We start from the raw sequence: 27,548 nt of genomic DNA, 5'->3' as shown, positions 1-27,548 counted from the left end.
AATCAAATAATAATTTTGAAAAATATTTTTTGAATAAATGACCATGGATGAATAATTGTGAAAGATATATTGGCCAAAACCCTTTTGCAAAATTAATTACCACAATGAAATATCTGAGCCCAAACATAGTTGGCTCTTCCCCACTGTGAACTTGGAGCTCAAGGGTTAGCATACCTGTAAATCTCTATAATTTTCTCAAGATAAATTTGTTAGATCATATGGTGAATCAGATCACCTAAGATAGCATATACCAATAAAATGTTCTTATCACCGACAAATGAAATAGCAATTTATAAAAAAAGTTATTCAACACAATATATCCCAAATATCCAAGTGATGCAAAATAACAAGGGTTAGAAAAATAATTTGCAAATATTTACAATATTTACAAATTAAATTTATAAGCTCTCATTAGCAAATTAATTTCTTTTAGCCCAAAATCAAATAATAATTTTGAAAATATTTTTTGAATAAATGACCATGGATGAATAATTTGAAAGATATATTGGCCAAAACACTTAAGCAAAATTAATTACCACAACGAAATATCAGAGCCCAAACATAGTTGGCTCTTCCTCACTGTGTACTTGGAGCTCAGGGGTTAGCATACCTGTAAATCTCTATAATTTTCTCAAGATAAAATTGTTAGATCATATGGTGAATCAGATCACCTAAGATAGCATATACCAATAAAATGTTCTTATCACCGACAAATGAAATAACAATTTATAAAAAAAGTTATTCAACACAATATAGGATCACACATAGATAACAGATACCACAGATCAACAGAAGAAGAACACTATGAACTGAACTCCAAAATCCTTCTATTATGATACAAATGTTCCCAGCAGAGCAACAACTCAATACCAACGTTGCAAATTTTTTCTCATCCAGAGATCATACAAAGATATCCTATAGAAGCTCAATAGCTTCTTTATATAGGAAACCCCTCCAAGTGAAAATAACAGCTAGTTGCCTTTATCCACATCAAAATAATCTTGACCATCATCCTTTAATCTCCACCGTTGAATTTTTTATTTCGAGGAAAAATTCGAATTTTTCGTAAAAACCACTTTTAATTAATCCAAAAAATTAATATCTTGGATTATTTTCTTAAAAAAATTGACTTACTTAACCACCAAGGTCCAAGGGCTCAATTTTTTTTAAAATATCCATTTTTCCCTTGGTAGAGGACCTTCAAAATTTGACTTTCCTTTGACCTACGAAATTTTGATTATTTTCCACTTGGAGAGAAATTAATTTCTCTATAATTATTTGTGACTCAAAATTAATTAATTTTCTGGCATAGGATTTTAATTTGATTTAGCCAGAGGATTTTAATTTGATTTAGCCACGAAAATTAATTAATTGACACTAGAGGGGATTTAATAATTTTTCCACCCTCCAATATTTTAGCCATGGTGTCTAACTATGAGGGACCATGCACTAAAATATTTTTTACATCAAGTTATTACAAATTCAACCTTTGAAAGGGGAAAACACCTTTACGCATAGACCCTCAATAATTTACCTAATTCTATGACACAATATGATCTAGTATGCAATCAATTGTGCTTGTAATAAAATAATTTAGCCATGGTTTCTGATTGCGAGGGACCATGCACTAGAATTATTCCTAAACACACTTTTATAATAGACTCGATATAACACTAGGACTCACCTAAGACCTTGTAAACGGATTCCACCCTAGCTTTGGGGTTTAAGCTGGAAGAAAAAAACACACATAATTTGGGGAGGTTAAAAAACTTCCTAGGATGAAATCCTTTGCCAAAATCAGTGGCTTACCTAGGTGTTGTTACATGATTAAATTTTCATACTAGCATCATTTACAATGAAACTTGCAGAAATTGGGTTTACAATGATATAATCATGTTGGCTGATGACTTTTATCTTTGAAAAATATTCTTCATTGCTTTGTACCCTACTTCCTTTGATTGTTGATGAAGTGTGGTTAACATCTCTGAAATTTTGTTGCTGGGGGCGCTGAAATTCTGGATTGAAGCAATATTTGAGGAGCTGACATTTGGTGACTTTGGTAGAGTTTGTCTACTTGAAGGAAGGGTTGGCTTGGTGATTGGAGGAGGTATTTATCTAGTTCAAAAGGGTCTTGGATTGTCTCATCTTGATTTGAATCTACTAGAGGAAGAGTTTGATTGGGTTTTCCTTGTCATAGAGGTTTTTCCCTAGCTGAGTGTCTACATCTTGTGTTTCTTGTTCTTGTGATCTTCATGAACTTTTGGTTTGGTAATTGCTTGATGAAAGACAACATAATAAAGAAGTAAAAGAAGACAACACACATCACATGTAATTATCAAGAAAAGAGGAATCAAACCCTAATATCTACATGCATTGATTTCTCAACAGCTCGCTGGAACCAGTGTTGCACGAAGCGCCCCCCCCCCCCACGGTTCCAAGCCCCGAAGCGCGTCCCGTACGGAAGCGCCTAGGAAGCTTGGCCGGAAGCGGCGCTTCCGAATTCGGAAGCGCCGCTTCGACATTTTTAGACGCTTCCTGGAAATTTGGAAGCGTTGTACAGAAGCGCCGAAGCGCGCTTCGTACGGCGCTTCGGGCATCGGAAGCGTGGCGCTTCGGAGGAGGAAGCGTATGCTTCCCGTACGCTTCCAGAAAAGCGTTTAGAAAATCGTTTTTTTTTCAATTTTTTTTTTATTTTAGGTGAGTTTGCTTGTTGGGGGTGGGTCCACCTTGGGTTAGGGTGACGAATGAAGGCAAAAAAAATATAAATATAGCAGATGCTCCCTCATGGTAATGTTAAATTCTTAAAGTAAAAGTGGCATTCTCCTTTATTTTTCATTTTCATCCTTTTACTTAAATTTTTAACATTACCATGAAATGACTCAGGATGTTTGAGAGTGGTTCCAGCTTCATTGGACTTCATATGGAGAAAATAGAATTTCATATCCTATTCAAAATTCAGCAGACTTAACAGTTTTCAGGAATTCAGGATCAATGGGATTGTGGCATTTCATTAGATTATATCAAGTAAGAAGGTATGCAATTAGCATTTAATCAAGAGCACCAAGCCCTATATGTACCCTAGTGTTGGTGGTGTTATTGTTGAACTCCTTTGTCACGCGGCACGCCCTTAGCAAAAAATTACCTTTCAATCAAGTCAAAATCATCGATCAAGCATGTTAAGCTTTTTCTACCATATTTTAAGTCTTGAATTAGGTAGTTTGATCAAAATTGGGCAATGTTGACTAATATCCCTAGACAATCGAGGTAGAGGCAAAGGCTAGACAAGAGGAGAAGAATCTAGATTCTAGATGGTTGATGCTCGAATAATTAATCATTAATGTACAATGGATGTTATATCTATCTTGATTTATGCAAAAATATGCATGTTTTCATGTCTTCTACAATTAATTTGGTATTTGGGATGTTTGTTTTGAGTATAAATGCAAAAAAATAATATATATATATATATATATATATATAGCAGACGCTTCCGCGGACGCTTCGCTTCCTAGATTTTTGGAAAATGATGCTTTGGCGTCCCCGCTTCCAAAAAACGCTTCCGCTTCGCTTCCGCTTCGTGCAACATTGGCTGGAACTAACTATCTGCATGACCTCTAGGGGACAACTGTTAATCCAAGAGTCATGAGAAAGCACAAAGTCAATATTCCATTTTCTTTATCCCCATCATTGTCTAAATCAAAATATCCAATACTTGAGTCCAAAATCTTGAGTTCCCTTGAAGTTTCCCAAAACTCTTTTTGTGTTAAGCCAATGTTCTTCATAAGGTTTTTGCATAAACCTGTAAAGAATCCCCACAACAAATGAAATGTTTTGTCTAGTGGTGGTAAGGTAGACAAGACTTCCAACAAACTGTCTGTACTTGGTTGCATCCTCAAATTCATTCCCTTTTTTGATGTGAGCTTCAAATTTTGTTTCATTGGAGTAGAAAGAAGGTTACATTCAACCATGCCAAACTTGTTCAACAATTCTCCAATGTACTTCTTTTGGGAGATGAATATGTACTTTGGATGTTGAGTCACTTCAATGCCCAAGTAATAGTGAAAATGTCTTAAATTTGTCATCTCAAAGCCCTTCCTGAACTCTTTCTTTATGGATGCAATATAATGTTTCATTGTTCCTAGTCATCATCATAACATCTACATACACTGCAAGATATGCGAATGTTTTGTCAACTTTCTTTATAAACATAGTTGGTCATCAAGATTAAAGTGTTTGAAATTCAATTTCATAAGATGCTCAATTAGCTTTTCATACTAGGCTCGTGGTGCTTGTTTCAAACCATATAAGGATTTGATGAGTTTACATACTTTATATTCCTGTCCTTTTACCATAACCTTTTGGTTGAGACATGAAGACATTCCCTTTCAAATGATCTTTTTAAGAAGGCAATCTTCATATCCATTTGATGGACTTTCAATGGACTTTCAATCCGTTCTGTGCTGCCAAGCCAAAGAGAGTACAAATGGTGGCTCATTTTGCTGTGGGGGCAAGAGTCTCGTCATAGTCAATGCCTTCTTTTCATGCAAATCCTTTTGCCGCAAGTGTTGCTTTATGCTTGTCAAATGAGCCATCTAATTTGTACTTGTTCTTGTAGAACCTCTTGTAGCCAATTGGTTTGGTTTCGAATGGAGGGTCCACCAACTTCCATGTCCCATTCTTGAGAGGATCATAATACTCCTACATTGCTTCTTTCCATTCATCATGAGAAATAACTTCTTCAATCGAAGTTGGTTCAAAATTAGTAGATAAATTCAATTCACGATCATATGAAGCTTCCATATCATCTACATAATCTGAATTAGAATTATTACATCACCTCCATCTTGTTTGGTAGAACCTTTAGTTCCTTTCTTTTCAACCTCATCAAGATGAACACTTTCAAGTGTTTTAATGAGCCACATTGGTGGACCTTTCTAGGATGGTCTAGAGATTGATCCAAGATAGGGATCCCGCCTTCAAGATCTGGAATCTTATCATCAAATTCATGATATGTCTTTACATGAATGAATCTATACAAATGATCATGCTGCCGTTCAACAATTTGGTTAGTCTTGGAAGATTCAAGAAAAAATACATCTCTGGAAAGAATAAACTTTTTGTTTACCTCATTATAAAATATGATATGCCTTTGGTATTTGATACCCCAAGAAGATGCACTTTCAATTTCTTGCATCAAGCTTGTGCATGACATGGACACCTGTTTTTCACATATACTACTCGTATAACCGCTTTAGCCCAAAACATCAACTTTACATTTTAAAAAAACATCATGGAACAAACCATATTCAATATAGTCCTATTCATTATTTTAGCTACACCAATTTATTGAGGATTGTATGGAGTTGTGGTTTGATGTTGAATCCCATGTTGGCAAAGATAGTTTTCAAATTCATTATATGTATATTCTCCTCCATTATCAATACGAAGAGAGCCAATATGTGATTGTGCTTCATTTTGAATCCATATATGAAATTTTTTAAAAGTTTCAAAAGCTTGAGATTTATCTTTCAACAAGTACACCCAACACATCTTGGTGTGATCAATAAAAGTGATCATAGATTCATTGTCGTTAGTATATGGAACAAGCATGGGGCTATACGAATCAGAATGTGTTAGTCTAAGTTTCATACATTCTCTTGAAATGAAATTATGGAAGGTTTGTTTGCTATACTTTCCAAGGGTACAGGAATCACATTGCTTTAGTTTCCTAGGAATAGTAGGCGTTGACTACACTTTGTCAACAATCCAAGAAGCAAAGTACAAAGCACCGGATAAATTTTTTCAAGAATCAATGTCATCATTCAACTTCCAATTTTATCATTGTAAACCCAATTTCTGCAAAAATTATTGTAAATGATGCTAGTATGACCATTAAGCCATGTAACAACACCTAGGTAAGCCTATGATTTTGTCAAAGGATTTCATCTTAGGAAGTTTTTTAACCTCCCCGAATTATGTGTGTTTGTAAACACGGATAATCGATAAAGTTTTTCTTCCAGTTATAACCCCAAAGCTAGGGTGGAATTCGTTGACAAGGTCTTAGGTGAGTCCTAGTGTTTATCAAGTCTATGTAAAAGTGTGTTTAGGATTATTTTAGTGCATGGTTACTCATATTTAGACACCATGGCTAAATTATTTTATTATAGACACTTGGTTTCATACTAGATCAAATTGTGTCGCAGAATTGGGTAGTGTCTTGAGGGTCTATGTTTAAATGTGTATTTCCCCTTTTAAGGGTTCAATTAATTTGTAATATCTTGATGTAAAAAATATTTTAGTGCATGGTTACTCATAGTTAGACACCATGGCTAAAATATTTGAGGGTGGAAAAAATAATTAATCCCCTCTAGTCATTTAATTAATTTTTCTGGAAAAATTAAATAAAAATCCAAAGTCAGAAAATTTATTAATTTTGAGTCAAAAAATAATTTGAGAGAAAATATTTTTTTCTTCAAGTGGAAAATAATAAAAAAATCGTGGATCAAAGAAGGATTAATTTTTGGAGGACCCCCACCAAGGGAAAAATGGTTTTTTAAAGAAAAATTGACCCCTTGGACCTTGGGGGTTAAGTGAATTTTTTGAGGATATTAGTTGAAAATATTATTTTTTGGATCAATAAAAAAAGGGTTTTAAGAGAAATTCGATTTTTTCCTAAAAAATAAAATATTAACAGCGGAGATCAAGTTATTTTCAAAGGAATATCAACGAATGAGATTATTTTGACAAGGATCAAGCCAACTAGCCGGTATTTCCACTTGGAGGGGTTCTATTCTCTCATTTTCTGTATAAGGAAGCTATTGAGCTCCTCATCTCATCTTTGAGTCTGGATAGTCTTGAAAATCATTTGTAACTGAGTGAAGCTTTGCTGGATATTTTTTGCACTTAATAAAAAGTCTTTGGGGTTCAATTCAAGGTGTATCTCATTTGTTGATCTATGGTATGTGCTGGATGTTTATTTGATATGCTTTGAGCTACAATATTGTTGATTATTTTTCAATTGCTGCATGACGGAACATCTATTGGTACAGGTATCTTGCCTTAGGTGTTGGGTGAGAGTAAATACTCTAGATCTAGCGAAGTCTGGCAGGTATCTCCAGGCTTATAGATCTATTGTATGAATCAAGCCCCTCTTGTTTAATAATCTATCATTGGAAGTGCATTGTTACAGGTTGCTCCAGCCCTTGGCCTCCAAGTTCATAGATTGTGAGGGGATCACACCCTTGTTTGGCTCCAAGTCTTAATCTAACGATTTTTCTATGCAGGAGGGTTTTGCCATCACACAAAAATTTTAAAATTCTATTTTCTCAAAATTATTTCAAGTTCATTACTAGGGTTTTAAAGATTTAATTTGCTAATAAGAGAAAATATTTTAATTTTGTAAATATTGTGAATATTTGTAAATAAATCTAACCCTTGTTTATTTTTGAAGTTTTGTAAATAATTATTGGGGTTTTATTCCAATTTTTGTATATATTGGGCTCTTGGGTTTTCTTCTTTTCATTTGTGCAAGTGATAACTCAAGGGTTTGAAGCAACAATTATTTTCTGGGCTATTCATTCAAGAGGAGGAGGCTGATCTCGACCTTGGAGAGTAAGATCTAGTCTTCCCGTTCCCCATAAAGTTAACGCTTAGCTAGAGAAAGAGGTTGCTAGCCATTTGTGACCCTTTGAAGTGGTTTCCAAGTGAAATTTTGCATTTTACAGGGGTCCGAGTGCTTGTGGAGGTAGCCGCCCTTGTGGGCTCTCTCAAGCTAGCCACAACCCTTTTAGGGTGGCCGCAACCCCTTCTTGGGTTTTCTACCCAAGCGATAACCATTAGAGGTTTAGCTACATGCCTTAGATAGTAGAGGCCTTTTTGGGCTGTCCACAAGCCCTAGGAGGCTTTTTCCTCCTAGCTGCAACCCTTAGAGGGCATTTCCTCTTGGCCACAAGTGGCAACCCTTAGAGGGCATTTCCTCTTGGCCGCAGGCCTTAGAGGGCTTCTAGCCATAGACTGCAATCTTATTTGGGCATTTTTCCCCTTGATCTGGTATTGTGTGGGCTCCTTGTGGGGTTTTATAGTCGTTTTAGGCAAGCTGTGGGGTTTGGCATCATATTTTGGACTAATTTATGTGGTTACAGGCCTAGGGAATCATTGGAAATGATTTTGAGTTGATTTCTATTGACTTGGATCATAAATTTTTTGTTTATTGGGCTAACAATTGGTTTTGCAGATTATCTAGCCTCTTGGGCAAGGGTTTCAAGGGCCAAAGTAGCCAAACAAGCCATAAACCAGCCCTAGAAGCCCTAGTTTCAGTCACAAGAGGGCTGATCCATTTGATTCAAGGCTAACACTTGTGTTGTAGGTGTTTAGAAGAGCTCTAGTGCACTTTGGGAAGTCAACTAGCCAACTAGCAAGGCCGTAGGTTCAAGGGTTTGCACTCTAGCCCCAATTTTCTCATTTCTGTTTAATGATCAGATCTGATATATCCTAATAACAACAGTAAAACTCTGAATACACATCCTAATTAAGCCCTAAAAATCATTGGCATAAGTCTACATTCAGTTCACGGTTAATCTCAAATGATAAGAAAGGCTTATTTCATGATTTCTATGGTTTTTTAGCTAATTTTGGGTAGCTGATATAAGTACTTTTCAATCTGATATAAATGCTACAACAACGAAGTTTGTGAGTTTTGGTGCTAAAGTTTTGATCTAAGTTGTCCTAATACATTTAAGAAATCATAATAAGCTTGGTAACATAAGTAGTTTTGCTTTAATTGGATAAACTAATCATTGTTGTCTTGCTGGTCACTCTTTGCATTTTGCATCACTGACATAATTGTGCATTTCAAGATTTGCATATAAGTGTGCTCTAATAAAAATCAACCTCATTATGAAGAGAATATAATTGCATATCTTGTAGAGGAGCTTGAATAATGGTTAATGATCTTATTTATTAAGGAACGTTGTGTCTAATTATTAAAGTGATATAACATTGTTCTTTTTCCTTGTCATGAAAATTAAGATTGCTAATTGATAAAATCACTTTACATTCCTCACTGCCTCACTTGGTTTTTGATTAACACATCGAATTGGTGCTTCTTGTTCTTCATTGTCATTATTTTAAAAGCACTTTTATTATTAAGTCATTGTGATTAAATGATCAATTAGAGGTTGCTTGTCTCATTGTTACATTGTTTCATTGGTTTTGAAGCACTTTAATTAGCAAATCTTGTTTCATTGGCACTATTGCTTTAATGAGATTTGTTCTTGTAATTTCACTTTAAGTACTTGGTTCATGCTCTTGTATTAAACATCTAATTTCAAGTAATTTAACTCAAAGTACTTAAAGGGTCATTAATAATCTCACTTAAAGTTATCACTCATAATCTTGCATATCATTCTAGGGCTAGTAGTGCATTAATTAATTTACCTCCAAGCATAAGCTTGGTTGAAAGAAGATAAGACCACCTTTCTCACCCAGCTTGTGAAGTTCAGACCCTCACTTGTGGTTAACATGGTGACCTTGCAGTCATCAGGGCCACAGTCCCTGCAGCGCCGAAGGCATTTGGATGGTTAGAACTCTAGGGGAGGTATCATTAATCAAGCCATAGCTTGCTTCCCCTGGGTTTCTCTCCACAACCTACATTTGAGACTAACTCCAAAATAGTTGAGAGAAAGGACTCACTTAGAATAGACATCTAATCTAAAATTAACCAAGAGTTTGCATTTCACTTAATTCTAGGGGTCGCATCTCATATAGGATAGCTTTCATCTTAGCAACAACTGTTCATCCGGTAACTTGGTATCTTAATTCACATTGCGCAAACAATTTGACTCCTAAGGCACTGGTCTCATACTTAAGAAATTCTTAAATCTAATCAAATTGTGCTAAATAATCTTAACTTGCCAATCAATTTCAACCAAGTTGCTAGGCCATTCAGTTGTGTCTCTCGAACTCATTGTTTCATCCATAGGGACTAACCCCCCTTAGCCTGCGGTAGGGAGACAACTTAAACAAACTAAGAGGGTTGGGATCAAAGTGACAGCCCTTGCCCTGAGTTGTTGTTGCACTCACCTGTACAATTTGGGCGACAACGTTAGGCAAACTAGAAACACCATTCATTTTCAGTAAACGAAGGCTGCCATAATTATTATGTCCAAATCTAGCATGCCATGGAAGGCTAGATGGCAATATACTTTCATTGTGATGAGAGAGGTATGCAACAATCTTTCATCCTCCACTCTAATCATGACAACCATGTTGTTGGATGCCTTCATTATTTCTACTTTGCCATCAAACATATGAATAGAGTGGCCTTGTTGTTGAATGTGCACAAGGAACAACAAATTCCTTTGCAACTTTAGAAGATATAACACATCATTTAGAAGAAAATTAGGGAATGCAGTCTTTAAAGAAGTCTCTCTGGAACACATTGTCACTAAAATCTTCAAAGAAGTCTCTCTAGAAGGTCATGTGGCATGTTGCACCCATGTCAAGCAACCATGCATCTCTGCAAGAAGTAGATGAAATATGAAACAAAATTCAATTACTACAATATTGCAATGGACATCCATCAATGTAATGCGCAGGTTCAGATGCTTAACGTTTTGTCAAATCTTCTCTTTCTTTATATTCTTGTTTGTCTTTAATCTTCTCCTTGGGGATTCTGCATGTCGATGATTCATGTCCATTTTTCCCTCTGGCTTTGCTCTGAAGGGCCTTTGCTTTTCCTCTTGAGAGTAACCCTCTCTCCACCAAATATTCTCTAACAAGCTAGAATCACCACTAGCAAGTCCTCTTTCCCCCCATACAAAGCATCTCCTTTTTTTTTTCTATTCTCAACGAGTACAACTTAGGGTTTATGGCCAAACTCTAGCTCCAATGCCTCCTAAGGGTGAAAACCTTAGCTGTAAACTTCTAAAATTCTTCAAGAAACAATAGCTCCTTAAGATGGAGGTAAAGTACAAAGAAGAGAGAGAGAGAGAGAGAGAGAGAGAGAGAGAGAGAGGCTAGCACTCCTCTTACATCTGTAACCCAAGTGTAAAGAAGAATAAGCACAAGTGGATGTGATTATGATAATGACTTTCACCTTCCTTTACAAGAGGTAAGTAAGATTTGTAATGACATATGGAATTAACCCACTACAAGCATCCTATAAAACACAAGTAGGTCCACACATGTTAAGTTCTCTACTCCAAGTGATAGATGTCAGACTCCAAGGTGATGATGATCAACAAGGCACCAAGGCATGAGTGCTGCTCTTCAAGGTTTCTCCTCTAGGGCTTGAAATTTCCAATGCATTTCCAAGGTCACATGCCTCCTCAGGGTCCACCACACCCATATGTCCACTCGTTCAACTCAAGTTAAGTGTAAGCCTCCATGCCAACAACCAAACAGCCCCTTTCTGTCTATGGATTAATGTGTTCCATTGGAATGCGCAATGTTCCTTCTCCAATGCAAGGTTTTGTCTAAGCACGCAACCTCCCTCCATGTGTTGGGTGCATGGAGAAGTCAACAAGCTCTGTTCTCCCATGATATTATTTTCTTTTGATATCAGTCTCCTATAACCATTTATGCTCTGGTAGCTCTTTCCAAAAAGCTTTTGAGTTCTTCCCTCTCATTGAGAGAGTGAGAGAGAGAATAGCATACAATATTTCATCTATAAATGGAAGAAACAAAAAGAAATGCAGGGAGGAGACAATATCCAATATTTGGATATCAAGAAGTTTGTGCTATCCTTCTGGATTTGACCCCAAGGGTGGGTCACCTAATGCCATTTGGTGAACTCTCAGCAAATTGTCTCTGGTGTGCACCATCCTTGCTGCTCTCTTTGCCTATCCTCTACGTGGTTCTCTTAGCGTGTGGCTTCCCAACTGCATTAAAAATATGAAATATCTCAAAGGAATTTCCGTTTATTTCAAAGATCTGCGTAGTGATTTCTAGAAGAATAAATGGTTTAGTGTTAAGATTTGGTATGTTCTATGCTAGAGCAATTTATTTAAATTTTCACAGTTAGCAATCACATCAGCATTACGATAAACTGCAGATAGAACATAAATATAAAACGCAGAAGACAAGCCAAGACAAGAGGACACAGGATGTGGCGCAAGCCAGGGACAAACCCCACAGTGTGTGGGGAAACCCTTTGATCAAATCTTCTTTTATCTTCAAAGTTCAGCAGAGAAAGAGAGAGAGGGAGAGATAGTACAATCAACACTTTGACTTGTCTAGATCTAAGCATAGATCATTTCGTATAATGACGAGATCAGTTGAAGACATTCTGCTTCAACTGATTCTCAAGGTGACTCCTTCACCTATCATTGTGCTGCATTTGATCCTCTTGCTGTACCACTGCACCATGCTGCACTAATCATCATCATACTGCCCATGATCATGATCTCATGTTGCCCTTTATGTCCATGATCTCATACATCATCAAGCTGCCCATGCTTCATGCATCATGTCGCGCATATATCATGCTGCCCATGATCTACATCATGCTTCATTATGTTACTCATGCTAATGATCTCATCTCTGCTCTGATGAGTGATTACACACCATGATTGTTCCTAGAGGCTGAGATGATCTTTGAACCTTGAGATCATAACTGCATCCTACTGTACTGTAAGATTATGATCCTTGTCTCTTACCTTCTTCAGAGGTGATCACTACAGCATATAGAAACATCATCTAATACTTCAGGCTGCTGTATGTCAATGAGATCTTCTTTATCCAACTAAAATTGAGATCATTGTTCAACGTTTATGGCTGTTGCAATCTTAGCCCATCAAGACTAGATGTGCCCAGATCACATACATCCATCTTTTCTGCTTTCTTCATACTAAGAATATCACCTTCAGATATTATATATGCTGAGACTTATTGTGGTGACATCATACAGGGTTTCATTTGTTGCTTCATGTATCGAGATTGTGACTGCACTTAAAACAACCAGGTGCAGTCAAACCTTACTGCGGCTTGCCCTAAAATGGGAAGATCTTCAGAGGTATTGTCCCTTCTTGTTAGCAGATCTTTGCACCCATATTCTCATGAAATTTCAGAGATGAAACCCGAGTTCTGTTCCTCTCTTTGTAGCCCATACATGAGTCCAAAATATGCGAAGTTCTGTGTCTCCTTTTGACAGCGAGAACAGGTCTCCTCGCTGTGCTATGAAGTCTGCGTTGTAGGAGTTTCCATTGGCCAACGTATATGTCTCCTTGTTCTGTGTATATGTCTCCTCATGCTGACTGCGTATTGTCTCCTTATGCTGCGTATATGTCTCCTCATGCTGACAGCGTTGAGACTTCTTCCATTGGCTGCGGTTATGTGACTCCATGATCTGTGATAGGTCTTCATGACTGCGTGGATATAGTCACCATCTGCTGTGTGGATAGATGTCCCTTCTTGTTAGCGTATTAGAGTCTCAACAGCTGCATCGAATATGTATATATATCATTTACAGCGTATCTATACTTCTCATATGCGTTGCAGCTTCATGAACTGCGTATTAGGCTATAGATCAACCCTTTTGACTGCGTGTTTATCATTAAGATCATAGCTAGGTCCTGCGGCTAGGTCTCAATGAACAACGTATATATTGAACAGCGTATTGATCGTGTGGTTCCATATGCTTTAACTGCGGTCTAGGTCTATCCCATTGTCTGCGTGAACAGGACTGCCTTTAGGCTGCTACAGGCAGCGTATGAAGGCTTCTTGGATAGCGTATCAATGTCACCCTTGACCGCATTTAGGGATGCTCCATTACTGCGGCCAGATCTCCTCTAACTGTGGCTCCATGCCTTGACTGCGTTTCCCTTTTATGACAGCGTATAACTGCATCTAGGCCATCACTTAACTGTTTCCATTGTTGTGCGTATAATTTCTCCATTAACGGATTAGGGCATCGTACTGTAGCTAGGGCATCATCTTGTAGCTGGGGCTCCTTTTAGGCTAGCGTATTCTTTTGGTTCTTTCCTTCTCCAAAAACCCAGACGTGGAGAGGAGATCACCTCAAGAATACGTGTGTGCAAATGATATCAAATCCTCATCTATTTATACCAAAATGAGGATGATGAATAGACACGTCGGTTGGGCTTCTAGAGCCTACATAAGAGCTGGTCGGCTTGACTATAATTACATAAACAAAATAAATTCATATCTCCATAAATACTTATCGGAATCGGATGATCTTTGGATCAATCCTACACCTCTCGACGAGAGGGATCCAATAAAAATATCAGCTGCCAGAAATAAGCTAACCCCCATGGAGTTTGGCCCTAGTTGCCAATTTAACACTCCCTCTCAACTAGGGAGAACTCCATCCGCTGATCCATATGTACGACTGTACTATCTCTGCCATCAGTGCCCTGCACTGTTCTGCCCAACTCTGCTCAGCTCTGCTGGCTCTGCTCTATTCTACTCAGCTCTGCTGGCTCTCCTAGCTCTGCTTTGCTCAGCGCTGCTGGCTCTGCTAGCTCTGCTCTGCTGGCTCTGCTAGTTCTGCTCTACTCAACTCTGCTGGCTCTGGTAGCTCTGCTCTGCTTAGCTCTGCTGAACTATGAAGAAGAAGAATTGATCGAGAATGAGTCATATCATTCTCCACTAACCCGAAGTTAGTCTCAGAGTGCGTACCACTGGTCCCAGACCAGTCTCAACCGACCCGAAGTCAGCGTCATAGTATGTACGACTCTCACTGGTCCCAGACCAGTACTGCACTGACACGAAGTCAGTCTCGGAGTATGTACCACTGGTCCCAGACCAGTCTCAGCCGACCCGAAGTCAGCGTCATAGTATGTACAACTCCTACCACTGGTCCCAGACCAGTATCATTGATCCCAGATTAATGGAGGTCATCCTAGCGTAGGGAGTACGGTAGATACAACGATGCGTCCATCGGTACTACTATGGTCCCTAACTTCATTTCCCTACTCATTGATCAGATGAGAGGTACTTCCCATGAGTCCCAGACTGCATGGGTAGGATGCCTCGACAGGAGAACTTAATCAATCCTGTCCTCACAGGAGAACACATCAATCCTGCTACAATCGCCATGGAGAACACATCAATCCAGGCCTCACAGGAGAACACATCAATCCTGCTACAATCGCCATGGAGAACACATCAATCCAGGCCTCACAGGAGAACTAATCATCCTGCTACACAAGAGAGCGTATCATCTTGTCCCACAAGAGAGCGAATCATCTTGTTCCAGTACGCACCACCAGGGGAGGGTGAGTCACCCTGTGGTCGTATGTTGCTCCAGTAGAACTGCAAGCCCCCCAGAGCTCCCAGAGCTCAATGTATGCAACATGCAGGACCCTTTTACAAAGGTCTCCCGATGACTCCAAGTCGTTCAGGAAAATCACAAATTTGATCTTTCCTCGGGGCTCTGTCCTGTACATCATCTCAGTTCGATGGAGCCTCCTTGATCATCGACTTACCATATCCCATAAGGCAGTATTTGATGTCTATCTGCTGGAGCAATTGTCGAATACGAGATTTCTCAATTATCGAATCCCACCTCTAGTTGTCACAGAGAATCACAGTGGTATTCATCATGTGTACAAACAGCTCACTGAAGAGTTTCAACAACCAGACTGCCTCACAGAAGGCCATGCTATCAGCAATGTATTCTGCTCAGAGTCACTGACTTCTGCTTCCTGCTCATCCAGGATATCGAGGCAGATTCCAAAGAGAAACAGCACTGGGAAGTGCTCTAGTGATCCTCCATACTTCCTGCCCACTCATCATTCGAATAATCATGTGGTTTCATATTTCCGGCAGTGTATCTCAATTCATGAGAGATTGTGCCCTGAAGATATCTTAGAAGATTCTTGGCACCAATCTAGTGAGGCTCAACCAAATATGAGCTCACCATGCTAACTGCAACACAGATGTCCGGACGGAGGTTCTCCAAGTACATCAATGTGAATGAGTTTATGAAACTCAAAGGCATTTCCCAAATCTGGTCCGACATCATTACCATATAACTTCTGAAAGTTAAGATCTTCGAGGCAGTCACAAGCTTGCAACTTATCTTCTCACATTCAGAATCCAACTCCCTCTGTCTCCTATAAATGAGAGGGTCTGCACCTGTCAGACATAGGTGCCGGTACGAGAGGTTTATCATCCACAACCTTCGAGTAATGGTTTGGATCGATTTCACTCCTAGTGAATCTCAGCTGCATTAGACAGCTATCAATCCTCTCATACTATGCTCGAGGTGATTTGCTTCAAGCCATAAAGGGCTTTCTTCCACCTGTATACATGAGATTCCTGATCATGAGTCTCAAACTCCTCGGGTTGTTCCAAGCCTGTGAACCTGCTGCATGAGGGGAATGGTCCCCTTATAATATTTTCCTTCGGTACATTTCAGACATGTACCTTCATGCTTCTTTTTGAATTCAGGCATCCTAGTCACCATTTGACTCATAGACCTCCGGCGCTGAGTTAATGGACATGGTCCCCAGTGGACTTCCTGCGACTTGATACAACCCTGAACTCAAAAACATCTTTAAAAGATCTATTTTCAAACACGTACCTTTCCATCGATAAGTGCCACCCTGTAACCTTTGACTTCCATTTCCGAGATGGACATCAGGTTCTTCTTGCGATCAGGTACATAAAAGAGATTCAGGGGTTCCTTGCTTTCGTGGAAGAGTCGACCATTTCCTTGATGACCTGCATTACCAGTCATTCTTTTGATCATTGAAGATGTCCTAGGAATGATTGTTATCTTCATCAAGAGATGTGCCTCTGCCATTCGGACACTCCTTTGCATAACGGCCGAACTTATTTCAACAAGGCATCCGCCTTTCCATCCACCCTTAGATCCGAACTTCCCAATGAAGTGATCTTAAGATGGACCATCAGAATCTTTCGCTGCGCCATTCTGATAACATTCTCTGCTTTGACTTCACCCTAGGTGAATTATGAGGAACCCATTGATCCTTCTATCTTGTCCCAACTGTCTTCGGTGATTGCTCTTTCACTCTTGCTTGGGCATTGTCTTCACCTCAGCTCTGATACCATGTTAAGATTTGGTATGTTCTATGCTAGAGCAATTTATTTAAATTTTCACAGTTAGCAATCACATCAGCATTACGATAAACTGCAGATAGAACATAAATATAAAACGCAGAAGACAAGCCAAGACAAGAGGACACAGGATGTGGCGCAAGCCAGGGACAAACCCCACAGTGTGTGGGGAAACCCTTTGATCAAATCTTCTTTTATCTTCAAAGTTTAGCAGAGAAAGAGAGAGAGATAGAGATAGTACAATCAACACTTTGACTTGTCTAGATCTAAGCATAGATCATTTCGTATAATGACGAGATCAGTTGAAGACATTCTGCTTCAACTGATTCTCAAGGTGACTCCTTCACCTATCATTGTGCTGCATTTGATCCTCTAGCTGTACCACTGCACCATGCTGCACTAATCATCATCATACTGCCCATGATCATGATCTCGTGTTGCCCTTTATGTCCATGATCTCATACATCATCAAGCTGCCCATGCTTCATGCATCATGTCGCCCATATATCATGCTGCCCATGATCTACATCATGCTTCATTATGTTACTCATGCTAATGATCTCATCTCTGCTCTGATGAGTGATTACACACCATGATTGTTCCTAGAGGCTGAGATGATCTTTGAACCTTGAGATCATAACTGCATCCTACTGTACTGTAAGATTATGATCCTTGTCTCTTACCTTCTTCAGAGGTGATCACTACAGCATATAGAAACATCATCTAATACTTCAGGCTGCTGTATGTCAATGAGATCTTCTTTATCCAACTAAAATTGAGATCATTGTTCAACGTTTATGGCTGTTGCGATCTTAGCCCATCAAGACTAGATGTGCCCAGATCACATACATCCAGCTTTTCTGCTTTCTTCATACTAAGAATATCACCTTCAGATATTATATATGCTGAGACTTATTGTGGTGACATCATACAGGGTTTCATTTGTTGCTTCATGTATCGAGATTGTGACTGCACTTAAAACAACCAGGTGCAGTCAAACCTTACTGTGGCTTGCCCTAACATGGGAAGATCTTCAGAGGTATTGTCCCTTCTTGTTAGCAGATCTTTGCACCCATATTCTCATGAAATTTCAGAGATGAAACCCGAGTTCTGTTCCTCTCTTTGTAGCCCATACATGAGTCCAAAATATGCGAAGTTCTGTGTCTCCTTTTGACAGCAAGAACAGGTCTCCTCGCTGTGCTATGAAGTCTGCGTTGTAGGAGTTTCCATTGGCCAGCGTATATGTCTCCTTGTTCTGTGTATATGTCTCCTCATGCTGACTGCGTATTGTCTCCTTATGCTGCATATAGGTCTCCTCATGCTGACAGCGTTGAGACTTCTTCCATTGGCTGCGGTTATGTGACTCCATGATCTGTGATAGGTCTTCATGACTGCGTGGATATAGTCACCATCTGCTGTGTGGATAGATGTCCCTTCTTGTTAGCGTATTAGAGTCTCAACAGCTGCATTGAATATGTATATATATCATTTACAGCGTATCTATACTTCTCATATGCATTGCAGCTTCATGAACTGCGTATTAGGCTATAGATCAACCCTTTTGACTGCGTGTTTATCATTAAGATCATAGCTAGGTCCTGCGGCTAGGTCTCAATGAACAACGTATATATTGAACAGCGTATTGATCGTGTGGTTCCATATGCTTTAACTGCGGTCTAGGTCTATCCCATTGTCTGCGTGAACAGGACTGCCTTTAGGCTGCTACAGGCAGCGTATGAAGGCTTCTTGGATAGCGTATCAATGTCACCCTGGACCGCATTTAGGGATGCTCCATTACTGCCGCCAGATCTCCTCTAACTGTGGCTCCATGCCTTGACTGCGTTTCCCTTTTATGACAGCGTATAACTGCATCTAGGCAATCACTTAACTGTTTCCATTGTTGTGCGTATAATTTCTCCATTAACGGATTAGGGCATCGTACTGTAGCTAGGGCATCATCTTGCAGCTGGGGCTCCTTTTAGGCCAGCGTATTCTTTTGGTTCTCTCCTTCTCCAAAAACCCAGACGTGGAGAGGAGATCACCTCAAGAATACGTGTGTGCAAATGATATCAAATCCTCATCTATTTATACCAAAATGAGGATGATGAATAGACACGTCGGTTGGGCTTCTAGAGCCTACATAAGAGCTAGTCGGCTTGACTATAATTACATAAACAAAATAAATTCATATCTCCATAAATACTTATCGGAATCGGATGATCTTTGGATCAATCCTACACCTCTCGACGAGAGGGATCCAATAAAAATATCAGCTGCCAGAAATAAGCTAACCCACATGGAGTTTGGCCCTAGTTGCCAATTTAACATTTAGTAAATGAAAATAATCCTTGAAAGATGAAAAATTGCTTAAGCTAAGGGCTCTCTGTATTGAGAGTAACTAAGGGAAAGTATGTCTCGAGTTTTAAGTTTTTAACCCTGAAATTATTCCAAGGGCATTATTTTTTGTGGTTAACCGTTAAACATGAAGTGAAGAAAGTTAATGCTTAATCATTGTGTTTTCATGCTTGACTGGATACAAATTAATGTATACAGAATTGTATATGATATTGATGTCTCTTTTGATTCTTTGTTACATACTAATTACCATAGTATTCATGATGATTAATTGATTTGCTTTAAATTTGAATTTCCCCACCCTTTTGTTAATGCTCAAAGGACGTGCGTTTGTTTTTGCAGATCAGAACAGTAAAAGAATTGTCATGGCACTACAGAGTGGGTTAAAGAGTGAGCTGACATGGGCCTTAAATACTCTTACAGTGCTGTCCTTCAAAGAAAAGGAGGATCTTCGAAAAGATTCTACTCCTCTTGCAAAGCTACCAGGAGTTTTGGATGCCCTTTTGCAAGTTGTGTGTACCATACTTCCAGGAATCCTGTTTAATTAACCCGGGCGAGTTTGTGGCAAATATGGCATTACTTAAAATATTTATATAGTTTAGTTCAAGTTTAAGATTCTCAAATATGCATGCCACAAGGAATGGCTCCTTATCATCATTTGTTTTTGGGTGCCCATTGTTGTGCCCTAAATTGTATCTACCCAAATTTTTTTTGGTAGCATTTTGTGAGTGGGATTGACAATATTTTCTCCAGAATTGTGCTTCATATTTACTGGCTTGAGATATTATTAGAGCTTGAGCAAAGAGTACCCTTCTCGTGCCCCTAAGGATAAGCTGTGCCCCTAAGGATAAGCTGTTTGTGCCCTTTTAGCTCAGTCTGTTCCTCAGAAGACAGCCTTAGGTTCCCATTGGTTCCTTTATTGTAGTCGATGGTGGTGCTAGCTCCTGTTCTGATTCTTGTGCAGATTACTGTCTCTTCTTACATAGGATCAGTTCCTAATTCTTTGTCTAGGTTTTTACCTCCTGGGGTTATCTTTTGTACTCTCTATTTTTTGATTTTACTTTATTTTTGCATCTAGGAGATGCCTTGGTATTCCCATATTGCCAGTATGGCATGTTGTACTTTCAAGACTCATTGACCTATTGAGGTCATTTGTAGGTCTTAATACAATTTCTTTCTTGAAATATTTTACACTGTACAGCTAACAATTATGTGGTCCCAAGGCTCTGCTGATGTTTGGGAATTCTTTTTTGTGTTAAGTTTACTGCATAAGTTGGTAGAATGCTTCCTTCATGCTTCCATTATCATGAGTTACTAATCGGTATTTTGTTTATTGGGTGCTCCATTCAATTCCATATCTTATTTCCTTTCCAGGTTGATGATTGGCGTGATATTGCACACCCAAGGGAGGCTGCAAAACTGGCCAGGCCAAGGGTTTTGGGAGCAAATTGTGTCTTCACAGGTTTTGGCTCTGAATATGAAATAACAAGCCCGAATGATCCACTTTCACGCATCAGGTAATTTTTCCTTATATGATTATGCCAGGAGTTGAGGAGATTTGGGAACTAAAACATATGTTTAAATGTGGTCTTTAAGTAGCATTTCTGCATTGGTAGAATGAATATCTCATATTTGTTATTGAGGTTCAACAATGGCTGATGGGGCAATACACGTGCATATGCTGGTATATATCTTCAGGACACTAGAGACTCTTTGTTGGCACGATGAGTTAACAATAACAGATACTGATAGAATAGTAACAAAATATTAATAAAGTTATACCATAAATTGGCAACTAATTTTAAATCATTTCAATAAAAACATTGCATTTATTGGCCATGGGGTGACATCCATTTAACCAAAATAGAATATAGAAAGTTTAGAATTTATACTGATTTGATGTAGACAGAACAGTAAAATGATAAGGATATAATGCTAACATATGAATATAATACTACCGAATAATAAAATTGAAGTGATCTATGTCTATTTAAATAAAGTGTCTCCTTCAGAACATTGAGGGTGTTCTGATTTTGTTTATCAAATTATATGGCTGTGATTCTTGACGAACAGTAACAAGATTGGATTTAACTGAGGGAAGATCTCCTTCAGGAGGGTTGTTACTAGATGATCAGGCAGATTTACTTTGGTGAAGTTGTAGCAGCTGGTCAAGAATTTGGTAAATTCAACAGGAAAACTAGGTACAGTGCCTTTGAAGAAGCTGCTCAATAGCTCCTGAAGGCAGATGAGAATTTAATGTTGGATTAAACTGGAGGGTTGTAGTGGATGAGGCAAACTGTTTGAGTAACAACACCCTTATTTGTAAGTTTCTGGTGCTGCCACTCCATGAGGGTACTAAGAGCTTGCATAGTGCGTGATTAGAAATTTAAAGGGGAAAACAATGTTTATACTCTGTGCAAGGGTTATTAACTTATTACATAGATGTCTGTATAATTGTCAAGTACAGAGTGCATTTGTTTTGAAGAGGACCTTATTATTTTAACTGAACAGGTTCATTTATGAAATATTGGATAATAGGATCCAATTTGGCAGATGAATCTGCTTTGTTGGCATCAGTATGGATCTGGTTGTGTTCCTGCCATTAGAATTCTGGTGTGATGAAATGTTTGGAACTTTGAACTAATAGGCAATCCGTTGGGAATATGTCAGATCTGCAAACCTTAAGCAATAAAGAAATAAGGCCCCGCTTTTGCCAGGATTTGTGTTATTATCGATTTAGACAGGATCTCTTCTATCTTGTTATAGCTTTGGTCTTCCCGTTTGCTCCATTCATTGTGCTCTTTACACATATCTATCACTATTTTAGATCCTGCTGCCAGCCTATCAGTCTCCCTCTTTATTTGCCTTTGCCTATTTCGCTTTCCCTCTCTTCTTTACCACTGAACACCTTTCCAGTGCCATACATATTCAACCTTGCTAGTCTTCATTTCCGTCAAATCCCGTTTCTTCCCCAATATATCATATTTATTCAACATGTTTACCTTGTTTTGAGATTCGTTTTCTTCACATTCTTCCATTTCTTCTTGCATTTTAACCTCCCATTTATTTGTTGTTTCTTTTCTTGTGATGCGACAAGTGGCATTGAAGGGAGGGCTAAGGCCTTTGAACAAACCCTCATTAGGTGCCCACATTCATGGCAATATCTACACTGGGAGGGGATCCCCTCATAATCTATTAGCTGCTCCACTTATGTTCCAAATTCCAATACCATTGGAGGGCTGACTTTCTATGGTACCTGTATAGGGTTTGTTGGGGTCAGTTTTGGGTATGAAGACTTATAGAAGTTTTGATAGTTTTGGAGAAATTGCGTGCAGAAGTGTCGCAGAAGAATCAGCACACAGAGTTGGCACAGGAGGAAAGAGCGCGGGAAGGGTTGGCGCACGAGGCGGATGAGGTAAAAATGGTTAAGTTTGACTGTATCTTTCGGACCAGTTTTTGATTGCGTCACAAATCGCAATCGGAGTTTACCTGCGCATGGTAAATGGGGTCAGCTTGGGACCGTATAGATTTTTATAAATTTGTGTTGGTTGCTGGTTGATTCTGGTTAAGTTGTTTTTTCTTCTTGTTTGTGATTGTAATGTGGTAATGCTGTTGTAATTAGGCTGGTGAGCCATAAAATGGAAAAAGCTGTAATATTGCACCCGATGCCTATATAATGCTAATAGATGGTTGAAGGTTGTTTTTTCCTATTTCCTATGTTTTACGAGATGATTGCATGATGTGTTAGTTAAGTCTATTTTCAGTGATTTGTAGTACAATTCTGAGTATGTTATAGCGCATTGAATATTTGAGGCACCCCTTTTAAATTTTTGTTAATGTAATGATATGTGTTTTGAAGAGAGCTCTCTTCAGCCTGCACACATGTGTGTCTCTGCTGAACTGCTCAAACCCCTCTGGCTGCTCCATATAAATCTCCTCCTCAACAACTCCATTGAGGAATGTTGTCTTCACGTCCATCTGGTGGATCTTCCACCCCATTTGTGCTGCAAGTGCCAAAATAGTCCTGATGGATGAATATCGTGCTACTGGGGCAAAAGTCTCATCATAGTCTATGCCCTCAATTTGTGAGAAGCCCTTGGCCACAAACCTAGCCTTGTACTTCTCCACACTCCCATCTGCTCCATGCTTCACCTTGTACACCCATCTCGATCCAACTATTGATTTGCCCTCAGGTCGTGGCACAATCTCCCAGACATCGTTCTTCATGATGGAGGAATATTCCTCCACCATGGCATCCTGCCAAACTTGCTGAGAAGCTGCCTCCTTGTAAGAAGGCTCAATGTCCACCAACTCTGTCATCAGTGCCATATAACTTGTGTACCTTTGTGGTTGCCTGCTCTGCCTGAACATGGTGCTAGGAGCTTCAACCTACTCTTGGGCCTCTTGAATCAACCTCTTGGCCCACTTGGCCTTCTTCCTCCCTGTGTTGGAAGTCTCTGGTTGAGTAGCTGCCTGCTCTCGGCCTAGTCTCTGCTCATCCTGTTGTGCGACCCTCTTGTCGCCTGGCTGAGGCTCGCTCTGGTCCTGGCTATGGCTCATGCTTGGGAGCGAGTAGCTCCTCCTCAGATATTGCAATTCGCTCACGCTCAAGGAATCTCTCAGAGCTTGATCCTCCTGGAATCTCACATCCTGCCTCAGAACTGTCTCCCCGAGTCTTGGAAGATACACCCTGTATGCTTGAGCTGTCTCACTATATCCCACGAAAATACCCTTTTCTGTTGTGGGTTCTAGCTTTTTCCTACTATCTTTGGACACATGACAATAAACTCTTGTGCCAAAGATCCAGAAGTGTGAAACATCAAGCTTCTTGCATGTGAAGGCCTCTTCTGGTGTAACTCGTCCAAGAATCCTATGTGCACTCCGGTTCTGTAGAAACATTGCAGCGTGTTGAAGAATCAAGGGCAGTTATGTATAGTAGGATTCTTCTAGACTTGATAACAATTTGTGAAGCACTTTTGCAAATTATCTTTGTTAGCTTGATCTTATTCTTATTATAAGTGTGTTTGTTTACTTCATCAAACTGCTACCAAAACACAAGAAACAAGAACACAAGATGTTGGCTCTCTGCTAGGGCCAAAACCTCTCTCTTAGAGAGGAAAACCCTTTTGTAAGTTTCTCTTATTGAAGCTTCTATTGATCAATGCCAAACCCTAGACCCTTGACTAGAATGTCCTCCAAGCACAAGTCAAGTCCTTCCTCCTTTCTACACTTTGTTCCCTGACACTTAGTCTTCCTTCTTCCGACACTTTGCTCCCCGACACTTCGTCCTCCTTCTTCGTTCTTTGACTGGAGATAGACCTTGCTTATGTGAGCTCTAGATGAGATGCTTCTCTTCTATACTTAGTGATGTCCTTTACTTGTGGAGACACCTTTCTCTTGATCAAATGAGATTCTTCTTGAGATGTATATGTAGACTGATGTGACTGTACAACAACCCTAGATTCTCGCACGTGTGGTAGGTATCCTTGTGAATTAGGGTCCTTTCACCTTCGCTTGAGAGAGAGTCTTCTTCGCTTGAGTAGGAGGCCTTGTAGGCCTGAGTTTCTAGCCCAAACAAAGATGAATGTGTGACTGTGATCTTGTTGCTGATATACCTGCAGACTGCCCTCCTTTTCCTCGCACGTGTGACTGTACTTTGCCCTAGAAACAGTCCCAAAACTTCAATTTTCTTCTTTCTTCGCTGCACTTGGAGACCCCTTAAACTTCGTCCTTCTTCGTTTTTCCTTGACTTCTCTTGCTCGCTGATTTCAAAGGTGAGTGATGGTCGTTATGAGGGAGTGGACAACCTCTATATATAGAGGACTCTCCCTCCTTTAGGCCGACTTGAGGCCGACTTGGAGATTCTTCATTGTTTTTGCTCCTTGGATGATGTTGTTGCATGGAGAGGACTTGACTTTGCTTGGAGATATTTTCTTTGACTCTTATACAAATTTATACAGTGTAACATGCCCTTAAGGGTCTTCAATAAATACATTGACTCTTTGACTTCCTAGAAGCACTTAAATATGTGCTTGACCTACTTCAATGAGCAAGAAACTCATTGATAAATATAACAAAAATAATATTTCTTTTCTTGAATAAACACAAATATCAAAAGTACATTTATGCAGACCAAACCTAGTTACACTTTCTTCAACACAGTGTTGCATGACTATGCCTACAAGAACCTGGGGAATCCCTGATCATACAACATGGCCTTGGCCGCTCCAACAATTTTGCAGTTCTTTCTCTTAGCCACCCCATTCTGCTGAGGGTTATGAGGTACTATCAACTCAATCCTAATACCTTCCTTTGCATGGAAATCTTTGAAGCCATTGGAGGCACATTCTCCACCATTGTCACTTCTCACTGTCTTGAAATTCTTCCCTGTCTAGTTTTTCAACTAAGGCCTTAAACTCCAAGAACTTGGTTAAGACTTCATCTTTCTTTTTCATAAAGAATATCTAGGTTTTACGAGAATAATCATCAATGAAAGTAGCATAATACTTGTGTCTCATGAGTAACAGAGAAGAGAAGGGCTCTCACACATCTGAATGCACCTGCTCTAAAATCCCTTTGGCTTTGTTGTCTTGACCCTGGAAGGAAGACTTGGTATACTTGCCAAGGGTGCACCCCTTGCAGACTTCACTCTTGTCAAATTTGCATGCTGGTAATCTTGTGGTAATTTGTTGAAGAATTTTCAATGCCCCATGCTGAAAGTGTCCCATGTGCCTGTGCCAAAGCTCTCCAACATCCCTACTATGCTCACATCCTGCATCGCTGCTCAAGGTTGTGCGAGTCTCTACTTGCAACCTATAAAGGTTCTTCATCCTCACACCTATCTGCTTCACTATCCCAAAAGATAGATGCTTGAGGTACATGTTACCTCTGTTGAAGATGACATCATATCCCTTGCCCTCAAGGATAGTTATTGAAACAAGGTTCTTCTTTAACCCTGGAACATAGAGAACATCTCTGAGATGGAGAAGATTCCCATACTCCCTCTCAAAGCTGACACTACCAACCCCTTAGGTCGCATACTTTCCATTCTCCAAGCTTGATATGCACTTGCAAATCCTTCTCCTCCAGCTGGCTGAAGAACTCCTTGTTCTCGGTCATGTGGAAGGAGGCCCCTGAATCAATATACCACGTGGTGCTACCTACTGAGCTTGTTATGCAAGCTATCAATGAGAAATCTTTCTCAAACTAAGAAGCAAACCCATCTACCTCAGCTGACGCAACCACATGCTCCTTATTTGACCCCTTCTTCCGATTTGAACACTTCGTAGCGTAGTGCCCAAACTCATGGCATTGGAAGCACTTGATCTTACGTAGATCCTTCTTCTTGTCACTCTTCTGATTGGTCTTACACTTCCCTTTTCCTTTCTTGCCCTTGGCTTTACTTGCAAGAGCAAAATTCTCGTCTTCATTCTCAACCTTCGACCCCTTGCGATTGTTGCTAGTAGAACCCTCGACAAGACTTAGCGTGAGCTCCTCTTGAGTGAAATCACTCCACAGGTGTTCCCAGTCTGGTAGGTTGTCTCATCCAGTTATTTCTTGAACGAAAGTTTGCCAGTTCTTGGAAAAAACATTTATAGTTGTTTGCACCAACTCACTGTCTTTTGGTTTCTCTCCTACAACTGCAAGCTCATTTCAGACTCCTTGAATCCTAATGAGATAGGAAGTTACGTTCCCACCCTTTTGCATCTTGGTGGTCCCCAGCTTCTCCTTGAGAATCATTTTACGATTCTCAGATGGATCCTGGTATAGCTTCACATCGACATCCCACATGTCCTTTGCCGTATTTTTATTTGTAATATGTGGAACGATATGATCTCGAACTCCATAAAGAATCACCCTCTTCGCCTTGGACATTCCTTCTTGTACTCATGGTAATGGATAGGGTCTGCCTGTACAACTATAACAACTGTCACGAACTCCTTCAAACCAAGCTCATCCAATAGAAAGAGCATCCTTGTCTTCTAGACACCGAAGTTAGAGGCTTCGTCAAGTCTATCCTGATCTCTGAGACCAGCTGTGGCCATCTTAACAAAAATCTAAAAACTGGAAGTCGTCTTCTCCTGCTTTCTTTTATCCCAAATCTGAGGAGTGACTTGACCTAATTAGGGGAAAGATTAGGATCAGAGGAC

At 39.5% G+C, this 27,548-nt stretch overlaps 1 protein-coding gene across 3 annotated transcripts in view; it reads left to right on the top strand.

The window, feature by feature from the left end:
• The window catches only part of LOC149257273 (armadillo repeat-containing protein LFR-like), a 132,955-nt gene that overhangs the window by 61,471 nt on the left and 43,936 nt on the right, over window positions 1–27,548 (top strand). The window contains exons 2-4 of one of the 3 annotated variants that reach the window (XM_089413879.1): window positions 7,050–7,108; window positions 19,741–19,910; window positions 20,773–20,915. In XM_089413879.1, the coding sequence (XP_089270005.1) occupies window positions 19,764–19,910; window positions 20,773–20,915 (290 nt within the window). In that variant the 5' untranslated portion in view covers window positions 7,050–7,108; window positions 19,741–19,763. The remainder of the gene's footprint in view (window positions 1–7,049; window positions 7,109–19,740; window positions 19,911–20,772; window positions 20,916–27,548) is intronic. The other 2 variants (XM_089413878.1, XM_089413875.1) reach the window with 2 other exon arrangements.

This window comes from Pinus tabuliformis, chromosome 6 (genome assembly GCF_031772625.1).
Source record: "Pinus tabuliformis cultivar Carrire ecotype Pingquan chromosome 6, CPIR1, whole genome shotgun sequence".
Classification (NCBI taxonomy): domain Eukaryota; kingdom Viridiplantae; phylum Streptophyta; class Pinopsida; order Pinales; family Pinaceae; genus Pinus; species Pinus tabuliformis.
The sequence above is the reverse complement of the archived record's forward strand: the minus strand, read 5'-3'. Positions and strand labels throughout refer to the sequence as shown.